Raw genomic sequence first — 14,692 nt, forward strand, 5'->3', positions numbered from 1 at the left:
TAAATTATTTATTGCGTCCATGCATCAACGCATCATCGCTGTCCGGCATAAGCAAGAGAATGAATATTGGATGACCTGAGATGGTCTGAGTGTCCATGTGTGTGCGTGTCATTGCTGCTTGTTATTCTATCAATGTAGTTATTTATAGCGTAAACCAACTTTTATCAAAACCATGTTTCTATTACTATAAAAAAAGCGATATGATTATAAAGCAATGCACTTGTTTGATGGCGAAATAGAATATTTACGTTGATACTACGTTGTTAGCTTGTAGCTCCTACTAGTTAGTACAACTAAAACTGATGTAGCCGTACTAGAGTCCTAGTGTAGAACTTTTAATAAATTGAGCAAAGTTCTTGATGAAACAAAACTTAATGTTAATGTAGCTTTCATTAACAAATATACACAGATTTAGCTTGAGAGTAGATGTAGATGTCTGTAGAAACAAGGGAAATAACAATTTAAACAAGATACAGCACACTAGAAAAATACGCTCTTTGTTTCTCCCGTCTTTTGCTAGTCTCCCCTCTGTTTTCCTTTCGCCCAGGTCTTTATTAACCTCAATTACGACCTACCCCCTTCCCCCCCCCCCATTGGTTTCATCGAAACTCATCAGCCTACACAACCAATATATCCGTCTTACTTTTTGTATGAATACATCAGAAACTCACGCACAAACCCCATAACAATGGGGAATATATGTAAGTTATCTGTTTCTATGGGCCACGGTTAACGAGGGTGTCATGAAACCAGCATTACAATCAACCACGTTACTATCTGATACCCATTAGAGTTGTGTGAAACCAGGGACAACTGAACAATACTGTAATTCAAATTCTCAGTCTTCTTCGGGTTTGACATTTCTCTCGGAAGCCATGCGCTTTACCACTCAGCTGGCCCGAACCCTGTAGCGAGATGGTCTTATCGTCTCGTTCCACAAATGTTGAAGCAATGCCAAGAGAGATTGTTCTGCAGACTAATAAAATTGTTCTCAAACCTCAGCACTGAGACTACCACAGAGTTAAAACTCTTTAGTACTGTGACGTAAATGTTCTTTGATATTCCACTAAGATTATTCTATCCCTTCTGTCTTCCTATCTTTGATACACTTCTAAATCTGTTGAGATCCCCATTGAGTCCCAGGACATCTCAAGTTTAATACCGTCATTTCCTTTTCAGCACCGAGACGGAAGGTTTCATTAAATTGTAAAGTTTGTTCCCTTTCTTTTACCTTTCAGAACTTTTACAACAGAAAAACAAAAAAAATAATCTGTTTTATTTCTGCTGCGTACCCAGGCAACTTAGGTTCAAGACCGGACGTAATGAGATCACTGTGAATATTTTATTTTGCTTTGTTTCACTTTCAAAGTCTTTTGATCCACGTAGACGTAGATAATTTAGTAGCTTGAACTTTTGAGAGCGTACTAAAATGAAACACATAAAATATTTTTAAATTGTTTGTTTAAAACAAAATGTATCGAATCACAAGAACACAACAAAATAATTCTAGATTGTGTGGGTGTTGTGAACATTTCAGAAGTATAATGCGTAGGTGGGAGGAACCGAGGATGGAACGTGATCAATAATGAATAAGCTTTTAGCCCAGATACGTTTAATAAAAGACAATGTTCAAGTTTTCTGCAAGTCGGACGGACTAGAGTTAGCCCACGTAATTTTAGAGGCGAATAAAAAAGAGGGGGGGGGGGAGAACAAGAAGTATTCACCCGTCAATAAATAGCAGGGCCGGACTTAACCATTGTGACCAAGAAGTCATGGAAAGAGAACAAGTAATCTACCCTCTATTCATCCGTCACTAAACAGCAGGGCCGGACTTAACCATTGTGGGGTCCGATGCGAAACGGATTTCGCGGGGCCCAGTTTGGGTAGGGATTCGGATAATAAGTGAAAATTAAGTGTTTGAATTAGAAAATATATTCGTCTTTGCATTTTATTCATTCTTTACTATGTACAGAATTACTACACGAGCCTTGCGTGTAGCGAAGTCATACAGTATATCATAAGAATTCTATTTCCTACATAGATCACGCTCAATAGCAAGAATTACCAAATGTTTCAATCTATCTACGAAAATTGTTGACCTTAAATAATTCTTCATTAGTTTGAGGCGCAAAAAGCTTCTTTCACTAGATTCCACAATTACGGGTATTGCATAATGCCGTTTTTTTTATCGCGCGTAGGATTGACGTTTTCCATATTGAATGACACCCCAAAATGACAATTTTTATCTATATATTTCAGGAGATTTGTATAAGTTTTCAAACGCTTTTAATAATTTCCGGATATTTCTATGACTTTTTTCGTTGATTTTGTAATTTCAGGAGATTTCCAGGAGCTCCTAGTAAATTGACAGGAGGCCGCGGGAAATCTGTTAAGTTATAAAATGGTTTAATTTAATAATTTATACACTTAGAATTAGCGCGTGTCATATGAAAGTGCGGGGCCCACTGCGGTCGCATAGGTTGCAGTGGCCTAAGGCCGGCCCTGCAAAATAGCAGCGTATGCTACGCCGCAGGTCGACTAGAGTTAAATAACTTGCTAAGTTGAGCCCAGATAAATCTATGAATGATAATGTTTAGCACAAAGACTTTTAATATAAAATTACATTTTATTCGCTTTTAAAGTAACAGCCTTTATATGCTTAATGAAGCATCTATATTTAACCCAGATGTGTTTAATAAGAGTCTTAATTTAACCCAGATGTGTTTAAAAATGAGGGTCTAAGTTTAGCCCATGTGTCTTTAAAGAGAGTCTAAGTTTAACCCATGTGTGTTTAAAGACTCTAAGTTTAACCCAGATATGTTTCATTGTATTTGGCCACCGTTCTCTGTTTCCCCCAGCCTTATTGAACAAGATCTGGGTAAATTAGTTTCAGCTCTAAGTGCCTTGGGCTCTGGTCCATACACAACGGAAGTGGACGCTCTTGTCCGATAGAAACATGTCCTGCTGAAACTGACCACTAAAGAATGTAAGTTTCGAAGTCTGTGGAGATGTAAACAAATGAGGAAACTTTGGGTCAACGTTTTTAAACATGTCAATAAAAGTATTTGTAAGACTTCTCAGAATTTCTGGTTGTTTTGCTCTGACAATTGACGACGAATTTTTTTTTAAATTATGGTTTCTGATGTTAACACTGTCTCTGAAAGTAATTTGTATATGAAGCTAGATAAATATTTTTCATAATATATCTGAAAATTTTACAATAGATTTTATATCTCGGGGATAGTCAGACTAACATTAAGTACTCTGTGATGACATTGTGATTACATTGTGATTATGATCATCGCCCTTTTAATTTCTTTTTACGTTTTGGTTTGTTTGATAATAAAATGAATTAAAATGATGTAATATTCTTTGGATAGAGTTTATGACAATAGTAAGATATCCATATAGTCCATCATAAATGTGATTCAATGCATATACTTTTATATGCGCATTCGTTTCAAGCTCCTAGACTATAGATGACATGTTATGAAGATTGTGTAGAAAATAATGTGAAATCCAGGCATGGACCAGGAATATTCGAATCTCAAACAGCTTCTAGCTACAGCAGCAATACAATGACTTAGAGAACTTAGACGACCAAACTGAGTGAACAAAAAAACACGGTTCAATGGGTAATGTTAAAAATTTCTTCATTTTTCCACATTCATTCTCATTATGTCACTCAAGTAAAACATAACCTTGCATCTATTACTTCTATAACATAACAATTGAGTCTAAGTGTCCAATTTTGTAATTTGTTGAAGTCCAAACGTTCTTGACGGAATTTGTTTGTTGTGAAATGATAAATCTAAAATGAATTTGGGATTTGTTAAAAATTATATATCAAACTTAATTATTTTTTTAATCGCAAGTTGAAACTAGTTACCAGATAAATAAATATACACCCACAATTCTAACCGTTTTTTGGACGAGAGACAATATTTGTCAATATCAGGGAAAATGTCTAACACATAAATGAAAGAAATGCTTTTGAAATTGATAAGGTTAGTCTGACATGCCACGCCGTCTAGAGTACAATCGATGAAATGTAAGGACTAGGCACATGTATTTTATGGACCAGACATCTGATTGAGTAAATAAAAAATGGTATTTGAAAAGAAATTAGAATCTTATAAACAAAAGAGCAAGAAGCGAATTCTTTATGAGGAGATTTAAACATCATCAATACAATGTAACAGCTAAATTTACTTGTATACTTTACGAACTTAAACTCTAAATTTATGTTACGCATTGATATTCTTTAAAGCCTACTTTGGAAATATTTTGTCTGTGAAGGGTGGTAGCAATGTAGCAGTATCGCTAGCCAATTTAGGGGGAGAGGGTATTGGGTACGAGCTTGGTTAAATTTGTCCCAAGAGAAGGAAAGTTGCACAACGTACTAGAAAGGACATCATGTGATCTAGGACTCCAGACTTCTCGTGCTCTCAAGCTGGATGTTCCACTGAAATGAGGTGTAGAGTTTCTGTTCCACTGAAATAAGGTGTAGAGTTTCTGTTCCACTGAAATAAGGTGTAGAGTTTCTGTTCCACTGAAATGAGGTGTAGAGTTTCTGTTCCACTGAAATAAGGTGTAGAGTTTCTGTTCCACTGAAATAAGGTGTAGAGTTTCTGTTCCACTGAAATAAGGTGTAGAGTTTCTGTTCCACTGAAATAAAGTGTAGAGTTTGTGTTCAACTAAAATGAGGTGTAGAGTTTCTGTTCCACTGATGTAGTAGCAAACATTGAAACAATGGCTATAAATTATGAAGAAAGTTCTGTAAAAATATAAAAACATAAGTTTCTTTCCTCAAGCTCTCTAATGAAATTGTCCCAGTTGATAAAGATGGTTGATGCCTGAGGCTTTGGCCCTTTGTTCAAATTTATGGGCGAAAAAAAAATTGTTTGCAGTTGTAGCTATTGTGTTGGGCTGTAGCTGCAGACAGTTAATCCAACCTTCCCTGTAGGCATATTCATTAACTGAACAACTTCATTGAATACAACTTCAAATGCTCTTTTAAGAACTTTATAAATTTAATTTCTACTAACAGATATCCACAGGCTTTCACTATTAGTGTGGACGTATAAAACTACTCATTATATCACAATACAATGAAGATTTTCAAACCTATCTTTCAACTCAATTCAATGTACATGTTCACGCCATTTAGAATTTATTAGGCGCGCTCATTTTTTTTTTATTTCCCTCATGCAATGTATCCTTTCCTTTCCATCAGCCATTACACACAAAAACACTCCATGATCCATTAACCTAAGAGCGTAAAATTATTAGTTACCTGGAAATGTTGTAATAAAAATAAAATTATAAGTACGGAGTGAGAGATGCGATGCAAGAGGAAAACGTTCCTCTTTGACAGGCCTCACACCTTGCAGCAGGTTACCTGCAAAGACTCTCCAGCACCATGAACCAGGTAAGTTGACATCTTCGTGTACAAACCAATATGTAGTCAACTTTTGTTTCTTGAACACAGACGTTAGATTGTGTGTTTGCACATAGAAACAGACCTCTACAAAAATATTAATTGACGACGTGTTTGTTAGACAGTGTTATGGGTTTGGGGTGAAGTAAGATCTCGGGGCATTTAGAGTTAGTTTTAAACAAGCAAAATACAATTAAAAAAATACTTTAAAAAAATCTTACATTAATGTGTATCAATTAGTTTGGATTAGTCATGTAATTTAATTAGTAATAGATCTAGACTAACAATATTAAATCTTTTGCGGTTAGAAATATTTTTGTTTAGCGAAATTTCATGCTTTTAGCGTTCTCAATACTACGCTATGATAGGCGATCCTATCACTTGTCTGGACCAGTTATGAAGGGGAAGAAAGAACGGGATATCAGGGTAATCGCTTTTTAAATGTATTTTTTTAAGTCTATCAGGCTTCTCAAGCCTAAGAGCTAACCACTCTGCTAGCGAAGAACTTGGAAGATTGTATAGTTATCTATTGTTTCTATTTCATGTTTCTATTCACTAAGCCTCATACGGCAGTCTATTATAAAGCGAACTAATTCAGTTTATACTACTCCTTCAGTCAAGTACTATTTCTTTCCCTTGTTTGAGTTGTTACGAAGCAAAGTAATTTATTAACAATAGTTAATTAATTAATTGGTTAATTTCTTTTTATTGATTGTTGTGTTGTCAGTTTCAAGAAAATTTTTTTTTTGAAATTTCAGCTTGATCCAAGAGTGGTTGTGGGAAAAATAACGTTTACAAACTTTTGGCCAGACAGACAGACAGTGAGTTGATATAAAGAGTGTATAATAGATTGGTACCGCGCACATATTTCTTGAGTACCTCTGATGTTGGTTCTGAACGGTTAACAAACACAAACTCCAACAAAAAAATTCACATATAACAGAAAGTTTAGTATAGAAGCCAGGTTTATTAAGCCCGAACATCGCGTTCACAATACACAAAAACTGAAGATTGAAGAACCAATAATAAACAAAATACATCTTGCTCACTTTATATGCACTGATTGTTACATTCTTAGTCAAGACCAATTTCGTCCCTTCTTTCAGTATGAAATTGTTAGACTCTTAAAGTATTTATTGTATTTCTTAAGCATCAGGTCCAAACACTAAATGGAAACAACTTGATCAATGCAGATCTATTTTTGTACTCACACCAGAGTCTTCATCATAGCTTGCCCATGGCACGATCTGTCTTTCAAAGTGTTCTTTATATAACGACCAAACCTGAACTATATTTATCAACTGTAAATAACCTGATACGTTTTAAAGTGTAGCTCTGTATTGTCTTGTATAGTAAAACAAAGCATACAGAACTTAGATAGCATACGTAGCTACTGCTACCACTCTAGTCATTTTAAATTGTAATTTTTTATACGTGTAGTCAAAACAAAACACAACAAAACAAAACTAACAAACAGAAAACAACAAGACAACAAGCAAAAAGACAAACAAAAACAAAGCTTATATTAAGTTTATTTGTATCGATTCGTTTAGATCTGTCATGTGTTTAAAATACATCGACCTGAACAATAAATCTGTGGGATTGAAATATTTTTACAATTGTTTCTGTTTATCTTTTAGCTTTCTCAATGCGCTATGATCCTATCACTTGTCTGGACCAGCTGAGAAAGGGGGAGGGAAGAAGGGGGTATTTTTGTGAATGTTTACATGATCGTTTTTGAATGCATTACAAATGTTCACTGAGGGCTCAAGAATCCTAAAGACGACTAATTCAAATACCACACCTGTCAAGAACGATTTTTTCCCCTCGTTGAAGATACCAAATATATAATTAATTACCAATCATTATTTAACTATTGGATAATTTTTTTGAAGTTTTTCTTGCGTTGTCAGGTAAAAGAAATAATTGTGTGAAATTTCAGCTTAATCCTAGATTACGTGTGGGAGAAATAACGCGTACAAACTTTGTACCAGACAGAGTTGAAATTAGCTTTGTAAAAAAAAAAAAGAAAACAAGAAGAAGAAAACAACGATGAGAGAGATCGATAATGATGGCAGTGTCTTCGTTTCCGAAACTCAAGGATGAGTGCAGTGCTTCACATGACTACGCAATATTAGATACTGAAAATGAAAAGTCATTTAAAACAAAACATTGCTTGTCCCTAAGTGAATATGCAAACCATGAAAGCTAGTTATGATAATTGAAGTGTAAAATAAAATAACCATACAGTTTTAGCTATATATAATGTTCAATTGAGAATAGTTTTTTCTACAAACCATACACAGAAAATGACAGATGAGAATTGTTCATGATCGAAGTCAAACCAGATTTTTTTTTCTTTAAATTGATAAACTCAAAAAAGAAATCAGGAAAACCTTCTTTTTTTCTTTAATCGAGTAAAAAGAGAATGAGACTCGAATACAACTTGATATGTAGCACGTGCAGGTTAAGACATATGTAGGTTATTCGTGAGTGTAGGAATAGACAACAGTAAAAAGTGAGTAATTACAAACAGCTATCCCAGAATCCCTCCTCTCAAAACTAATCTGCCATCTAGGTTTGTTTTTATGAGGCTTTCATTCCTAGACCTTGACCAGACCACTATGAAATAAGTTCCGTATGTACACATATTCTGTATTGCCACCGCACCCCTTGCCTCAAAGCCCTTAGCTGGACTATTAGTTCAACTTCCTCAGACCATCACATTACATCAGCTTAAGACCATCACATTACATCAGCTTAAGACCATCACATAACGTCTGCACTAGGCGAGAAATTCTTAATGTATACCTTTCACTACCCGTGCAGCATACACAATGCAGCGTCTGTGTCCATTATGTCGACTGAGATGATCTGGCTTCTCGGCAATATACTGTAATGTCTGTCGTGCGCACGGCGTTGAAATGTGGTCATTGAGTGGCCTTAGGTCATTCTATTAACACCATGTTGCATAGCTCCGTGGAAGGAGGGCAATCAAATACAATAAGCAAAAAAATGTGCATTGACTTTAGAAATAAAAATGTTGTAATTTGGTTTATATCAGCTGTCTGTTATTGGGGCTTCGGTTGTCTTATTTAAGTGACCTGGTCTCATAGTAATTGGTTAAACGATTTTACATAGCATCAAACATAGATTTTAAAAGATATGTATGAAATAACACAGAGCATTATTGGCATTTGACTTAAGTGTATGTGATTTTATGTGAATATCACATTTTATCCCATATGCTGACCCAATTCTACCTACATTCTACTGACATTCTATTCTCATTATATCTACAGGCTATCAACATTTTATCCACATTTAACCAATTTCTTTTCATATCTTTCTTACATTCAATTCACAAATATTGCTTAATTAAATTCTCTCACATTTAAACTCCATTTTCTACTCCTAAATCTATCTGCATTGAAAGCTCAAGACTCCTTTTCTACCATTCTTGAACCTAACATTCTACCAAACATTCTTCAAAACATTCTACCAAACATTCTTCCAAACATTCTACAAAACATTCTAACTTAGTTGCTACACTCACTATCTTACATCACATTTATTAGCACTTCTAGATGATTTTGAAATAAAACAATGATTCAGCCGAGTGAATATTGTACAAACGGTTATGGTAACTAAGATGTTGGTACGCAGAGGTTGTTTGCCGATTTTCATTTTACTGTCTAGTCCAGTGCTTCCCAAACTTTTTTCTTTAACGGAACACTTTGAACTTTTTGAGCAAAATTTCTAAGAAAAATCTAAAAAATCTTAGAAGACAACAGCCACCCGCTCCATCATAACTACGTCAAGTCGTCGCGAAGTGGGCGACTTCTGTCAATTAAGACAAAACAGAGCGGCACTAAAACTCGTTTGTTCCTTACTCGGTCAGACTATATCAACGACACGCGTTGATCAGGAAACATGAAAAGGACCAAGATGCAAGATGCCTGTGTGTAGTCGCTGAATGAACTCTTTATGTTGTGTCTGTTCTATTTATGTGTATGTTTCTGTTGTGTTGTCTTTACATGAGAAAAGAGTCCTTGTAATCACAACAAATTTCCACAAGAATCAATAAAGCAGTCTTAGTCTTAGTCTTAGTTTTATTTTTTTAGAGAGGTTAATTCACGTGGTAGCCTACTTGTTAATTCTTCCAGTAGTTTATGGAACACATATTCAGGCCTCGTGTAACACTAGGGTCCCGCGGAACACAGTTTGAGAAACACTGGTCTAGTCCATCATAGAGTTCAATGTCTCATTGATCTGGTCCATATATCCTTCCTCAGACTTGTCCAACACCTAGTGCTTCTTCCCTTTTAATTCTGTTTCCAATCCTGACCTTCGAACAGCAGAACTGAAGTAGAGGTCAGATAAAAAAAAAATTCAGGACCAGAGATGTCCAGTCTAAACCCTCTCCACTGGTCAGTCCCAGACACTTCTCAATGACGGGAGTATTTAAGACGGATTCCAGTTGACATTGAAGATGTTGTCATTGAATTCCTTTATCGAGCTCTTGGGTCATTTAAGTGACCTGTCCAGGATGTTTGATCGGATGAATATCTGCGCGCGCACACACAAACACTTAATTACATACGCACATAAATACACCACGTTCGACGTAACATACACACATATACATATGAAGAAATTCTCACAAACACAGATACTAGCAAATAAAAGTTCTACACGCTATAGATATAGCTCCTCCTTCGTGGTCGAAGATGAGCACATTTCGCATTTACTGTGGACTCGAAGACGACTGTCATGTCCAATACGCTAACACGCACATTAGCACAGTCATACACACTCTCGCATATACTTAATGAGCTCAAACACACACACACACACAGGTCATACACAGACATACGCTTATGAAGACTTAGTACGCTTCAGCTTACCCATCCTTAAACACACGCATATTAGTTGTTGACGGCCGTTGACATGTAGCACCAAACTGCTGGTAGACAACTCAACCACTGTAGGCGTAATATATCTTGACTGATAAAACTTAAAATAACTTTGAATAATCTTATCTTTTATGAACACAATTAAATTGACCTTTCATTACAATACATACACTTTCGCTTTGAGATGAAATGCAATATATATAGTAGACTTGTATAGTAATTTAAAATGGTAATTTTTTTTTAACAAAATCGAACTCACTACTATAATACATCTTTTCAGTCTCACGTTCTGGTGTCGTCTGTTCTAAGACCAATGATGATAATGCCACTTATCTTGCATTATTCAGAACCAATCGCTCACTTCTTCAAACCGTCACTATAGAAACACACACACACTATAACGATATGTAAAACAAAGTCTTCCATACTTATATGTATAAATATAAGAACAAGGATAAGTAATTTATGCACTTTCAATGTAACTTATAGAATTATAATGCTATATTGTTTCTTGATAGACGAATTGTCAAAGATAATGTTATAACCATGTATGTTTCAAGCAGTAGCGACACGGTTATGAATGATAATATAAGATATAACCCTGTGATCTTTTTCTAGGTGCCAGGTCTGATGAAGGAGGTCAACAAGCTCTATTTTCACCACCAATCTGTCATTGTTTTGCATTGAATACTTTATAAAGAAGAGATAGATATATTGACAGAATGAGGCAGATACAGAGAAAGAGAGAAAGAAACAAACAAAAATAAAGAGAGAAAGAGAAAGACTAAGAGAGAAAGAGAGCGTAGATAAAATGACTAAGAGAGAAAGAGAGCGTAGATAGAAAGACTAAGAGAGAAAGAGCGCGTAGATAGAAAGACTAAGAGAGAAAGAGAAGGTAGATAGAAAGACTAAGAGAGAAAGAGAAGGTAGATAGAAAAACTATGAGAGAAAGAGAGCGTATATAGAAAGACTAAGAGAGAAAGAGAGAGTAGATAGAAAGACCAAGAGAGAAAGATAATGTAGATAGAAAGAGTAAATAAATCACGAAGAATAATTATTACGACGGAACATGAGAATACAGAGGGGAAATCTTAAAAAGAGTCCAATGAACAATAATAAAGAACGAGATGAAGAAAGGAGCGAGGCACTAGTGAGAGAGGGCTAGAAGTGAGAAACGTACATCTGGGGCCGGGGGGGGGGGAGAGATGACTCAAAAGATCCTCTTCTTGACTTTACACATTCCCTTCGGTACGCTTCTGAGGAAAGCAAACAGAAGTTGATCAAATCAACATTGACCAATGGCCAGCCATAAGACAGAGTAGTATTAGAGTCAAACATTCTCTTAAATGACCACCATTTGTTCATCCCTAAAGGGACTGTCTCTGTAATGACTTAAACTACTCAACCACAAAGATGGAATTACTTTATTCATCTATAGTGAACTGAGATTAGACAACAATGTAGTCTTTAGGTTTAATTATTATCTCAACGCACTGCCCATAAGCTCACATAACTAAACGTGGACATTCTCTGCTAGGGAGATGTGCAGTTGAAGTTTGGACTTACCTTCAATATTAAAGATATTATTAGAGGGCAAGAAGGATGCTATCTCAAATTTTAAAAAAATCTGTATATCCATTTAGATCAGTGTTTCCCTAAAGTGGGGGTACGCGTACCCCCAGGGGTACAGAAACACTTTGGAGAGGGGTACGTGTTGCACCTCATTAACTTTGCTGATTTCTGAAATAGCCAGTTATTATGTTCTGTTCATAAATTTAAGTGCAGACGGTTCTTTCAAAGTGAACCACTGGATTAGGTTATTAGTATAGATACAAAATAGAGCAGTGAAATTTACAACAGACGCATATTCAACTCTGATTAAAGTAACACAATTACTAAAATCACTAAACTTAGAGACACTCCAGGACAGTAGAATAGATAGTAAAGTAGCTATAATACATAAAACACTAAACCTAATGAAATACTCAGAACAATAAACAGATAGAGGCACATTTCTTAATGCATAGGCTAGGACAAAAACAAAACTTTCTACCGATACCATTCAAAGAGATATGAGAGAATTAATTTGTGTACAGCATATTCAATATGTATTTGTGTTTGTACAGAGGCTCAGGATGCCACCTCATCTTCTGAGCCTAGGAGTTTTGAACCTATCTAAAAATAGACTCTATACAATGGCCTGTTAGGAATCGGTGTTGTGTATATTTACTTTCGGGAAACAGTTTCTCCTTTATTGATTAATATATGACTGCATTGAAAACGGATTTTAACGAAGAAATCCCCCCCTCCCTCCCATTCAACTCAATAGTTTTGGATCATACCTCGACCCGAGTGTTCCTTCAATTAGGGTGTACATTCTTTATTATTATTTTGAAAAGTACAAAAATTAAGAACTCGTTTTATGAGATTATAAAAAAAATAGGTTTGAAAATGGCTTAAAGAAACAGAAGTATTGAAAGAATAGATGTTAGAATTTGACACTAATCACGACATGTTGCAGATTAAATTTATTCTAAGAACTGTAATCATGTTTAAACAAGAGTGGCGTTCTTTTTCAAATTGTTTGTCGAATATAGCAAATTATATAGATAGAATTACACTCTTAAATATTTAGAAAGTCTCTTACCTTGAAGATATCTAATTGCCACACACATGAACTCTCCAAATATAAAGTTTCTTAAAAGTAATGGGACCAAGGTGAAGGGCATACAGAAGACGGCCAGAAGCAGGTCAGAAACTGCCAAGTTTAGCAGGAACACGTTGGTCACCGACCTCATCTTCTTGTTCTGGGCAACGGTCAGTATGACCAGTATGTTGCCGACGACGGACAGGAGAAATATGATGACGTATAGAGGTATCTGATGCTCTAGTTTGATGCCCTCCTGAAACATGGCGCCCTTTCTTGTCAGATTAGTGGCGTTGATGACCTCCTGGAGGTCAGAAAGGCTCATGTTGTACAGAAGGGACGAATCATTGAAAGAAACAAGACTCCCTAGCGTACCCGAGCTGTTGCTAGCAGCGTCTGAAAACAGCGTCGTTATCTCTGCCTGTAGACCTGACTGGCTCTGCGGATAGAGAACAGTTGTTGACATTCTGCGGTCCTCTTCTATTGAAGTCGTTAATGAAAACATCAGCTGAGTGGTTTCACTGGTCACGTTGGAGTTATTCATTCTCTTAACACAAAATTCCGACGTCCTCTAAGTGAAATGCTGTAAACACAGTCAAGTATTTAGCGAAGACTTAACTCATTAGTAAACAGTGAGACTAGATCAGCATCAAAGTATCGATGTCTCTATCCATTTGTTTTGTTGAAAAACATTCGAAATCGCTTGCATGTTTTTTTTTTTTCTTCTTTCTACTTCTTCTCTAACTTTTAAAGTGTTTATTTAGAAATTTTTTAAACTTCTATAGGAATTTATGAAATTATTGTTTTTTTTTCCTTCTCTCTCTACTGTGTTCTCTGTTTCAATGAAACCTGTCACATGACTCTTAGGCCAGCAGCTGTCCGGCAGTTCACACATTCATCAATCTTGTATACAACTTAATCTGGAAATTAAAAAAAAAAACAACTTATTTGGAAATATGCCAAGAAAATAATCAACTAATTTATATTAGGTTCAAAGCAGCGTGAAATATATATATGTACATATACATGTCTTAAAAATAAATGAATATTAACATTCAGTGGCGTAGCAAGGGATTTGGGTTACGGGGGCTTGGTCTCTTTAGAAGCCCTTTGACATTCGACATCATGACAGGAGATACAGTACTTAATAAATATGTAAGTCTAATGTTTGGAATAGATGAAACATGTTCAATTATTTATATAACAACATGAATAGCAAGATAACATGGCATTGGCTTTATATTTAATGTTAGAAAAAAATTAAACACTCATTTGGGTTCCCCCTTCAAGTGGGGGCCCGGTGGGATTTTCTAATTTGCACCCTCCCTTCCCCCACCCTAGCTACGCCACTGTTCACATTCAACTAGAGATTCACTAGAGTAACATAAGTAGTTAAATTACACAACTTAGCGACTCTTCAGGATAGAAGACTAAAAAGTACACATGTAAAAGTAGGAAAAACGATCAGTTCATCTCAAGTTACAAGCCTTGCTATCTGTATCCATTGAAGTCAATTAGATTTAGATCCACTCGTGGATCCAGAAGTTTTCTAAACTCACTTTCCATTCAATGTACCTGAAGACAGTGATACTAAAGGAAGTGAGCACTAACTAACCCTGCAACAAGATTTCAGGGCTCACATTCACGGGGAAGGCTAAAAAAAAATGTAAGAACTCATTGATCAGACCG

General features: G+C 35.7%; 1 protein-coding gene across 1 annotated transcript in view; it reads right to left on the reverse strand.

Moving 5' to 3' along the window:
- Window positions 1–14,692, reverse strand: part of LOC106079600 (cholecystokinin receptor type A-like) — a 165,106-nt gene that overhangs the window by 79,729 nt on the left and 70,685 nt on the right. The window contains exon 2 of the mRNA XM_013240792.2: window positions 13,004–13,923. Within this exon, the coding sequence (XP_013096246.2) occupies window positions 13,004–13,547 (544 nt within the window). The 5' untranslated portion in view covers window positions 13,548–13,923. The remainder of the gene's footprint in view (window positions 1–13,003; window positions 13,924–14,692) is intronic.

This window comes from Biomphalaria glabrata, chromosome 8 (genome assembly GCF_947242115.1).
Source record: "Biomphalaria glabrata chromosome 8, xgBioGlab47.1, whole genome shotgun sequence".
NCBI classification, from domain to species: Eukaryota; Metazoa; Mollusca; class Gastropoda; family Planorbidae; genus Biomphalaria; species Biomphalaria glabrata.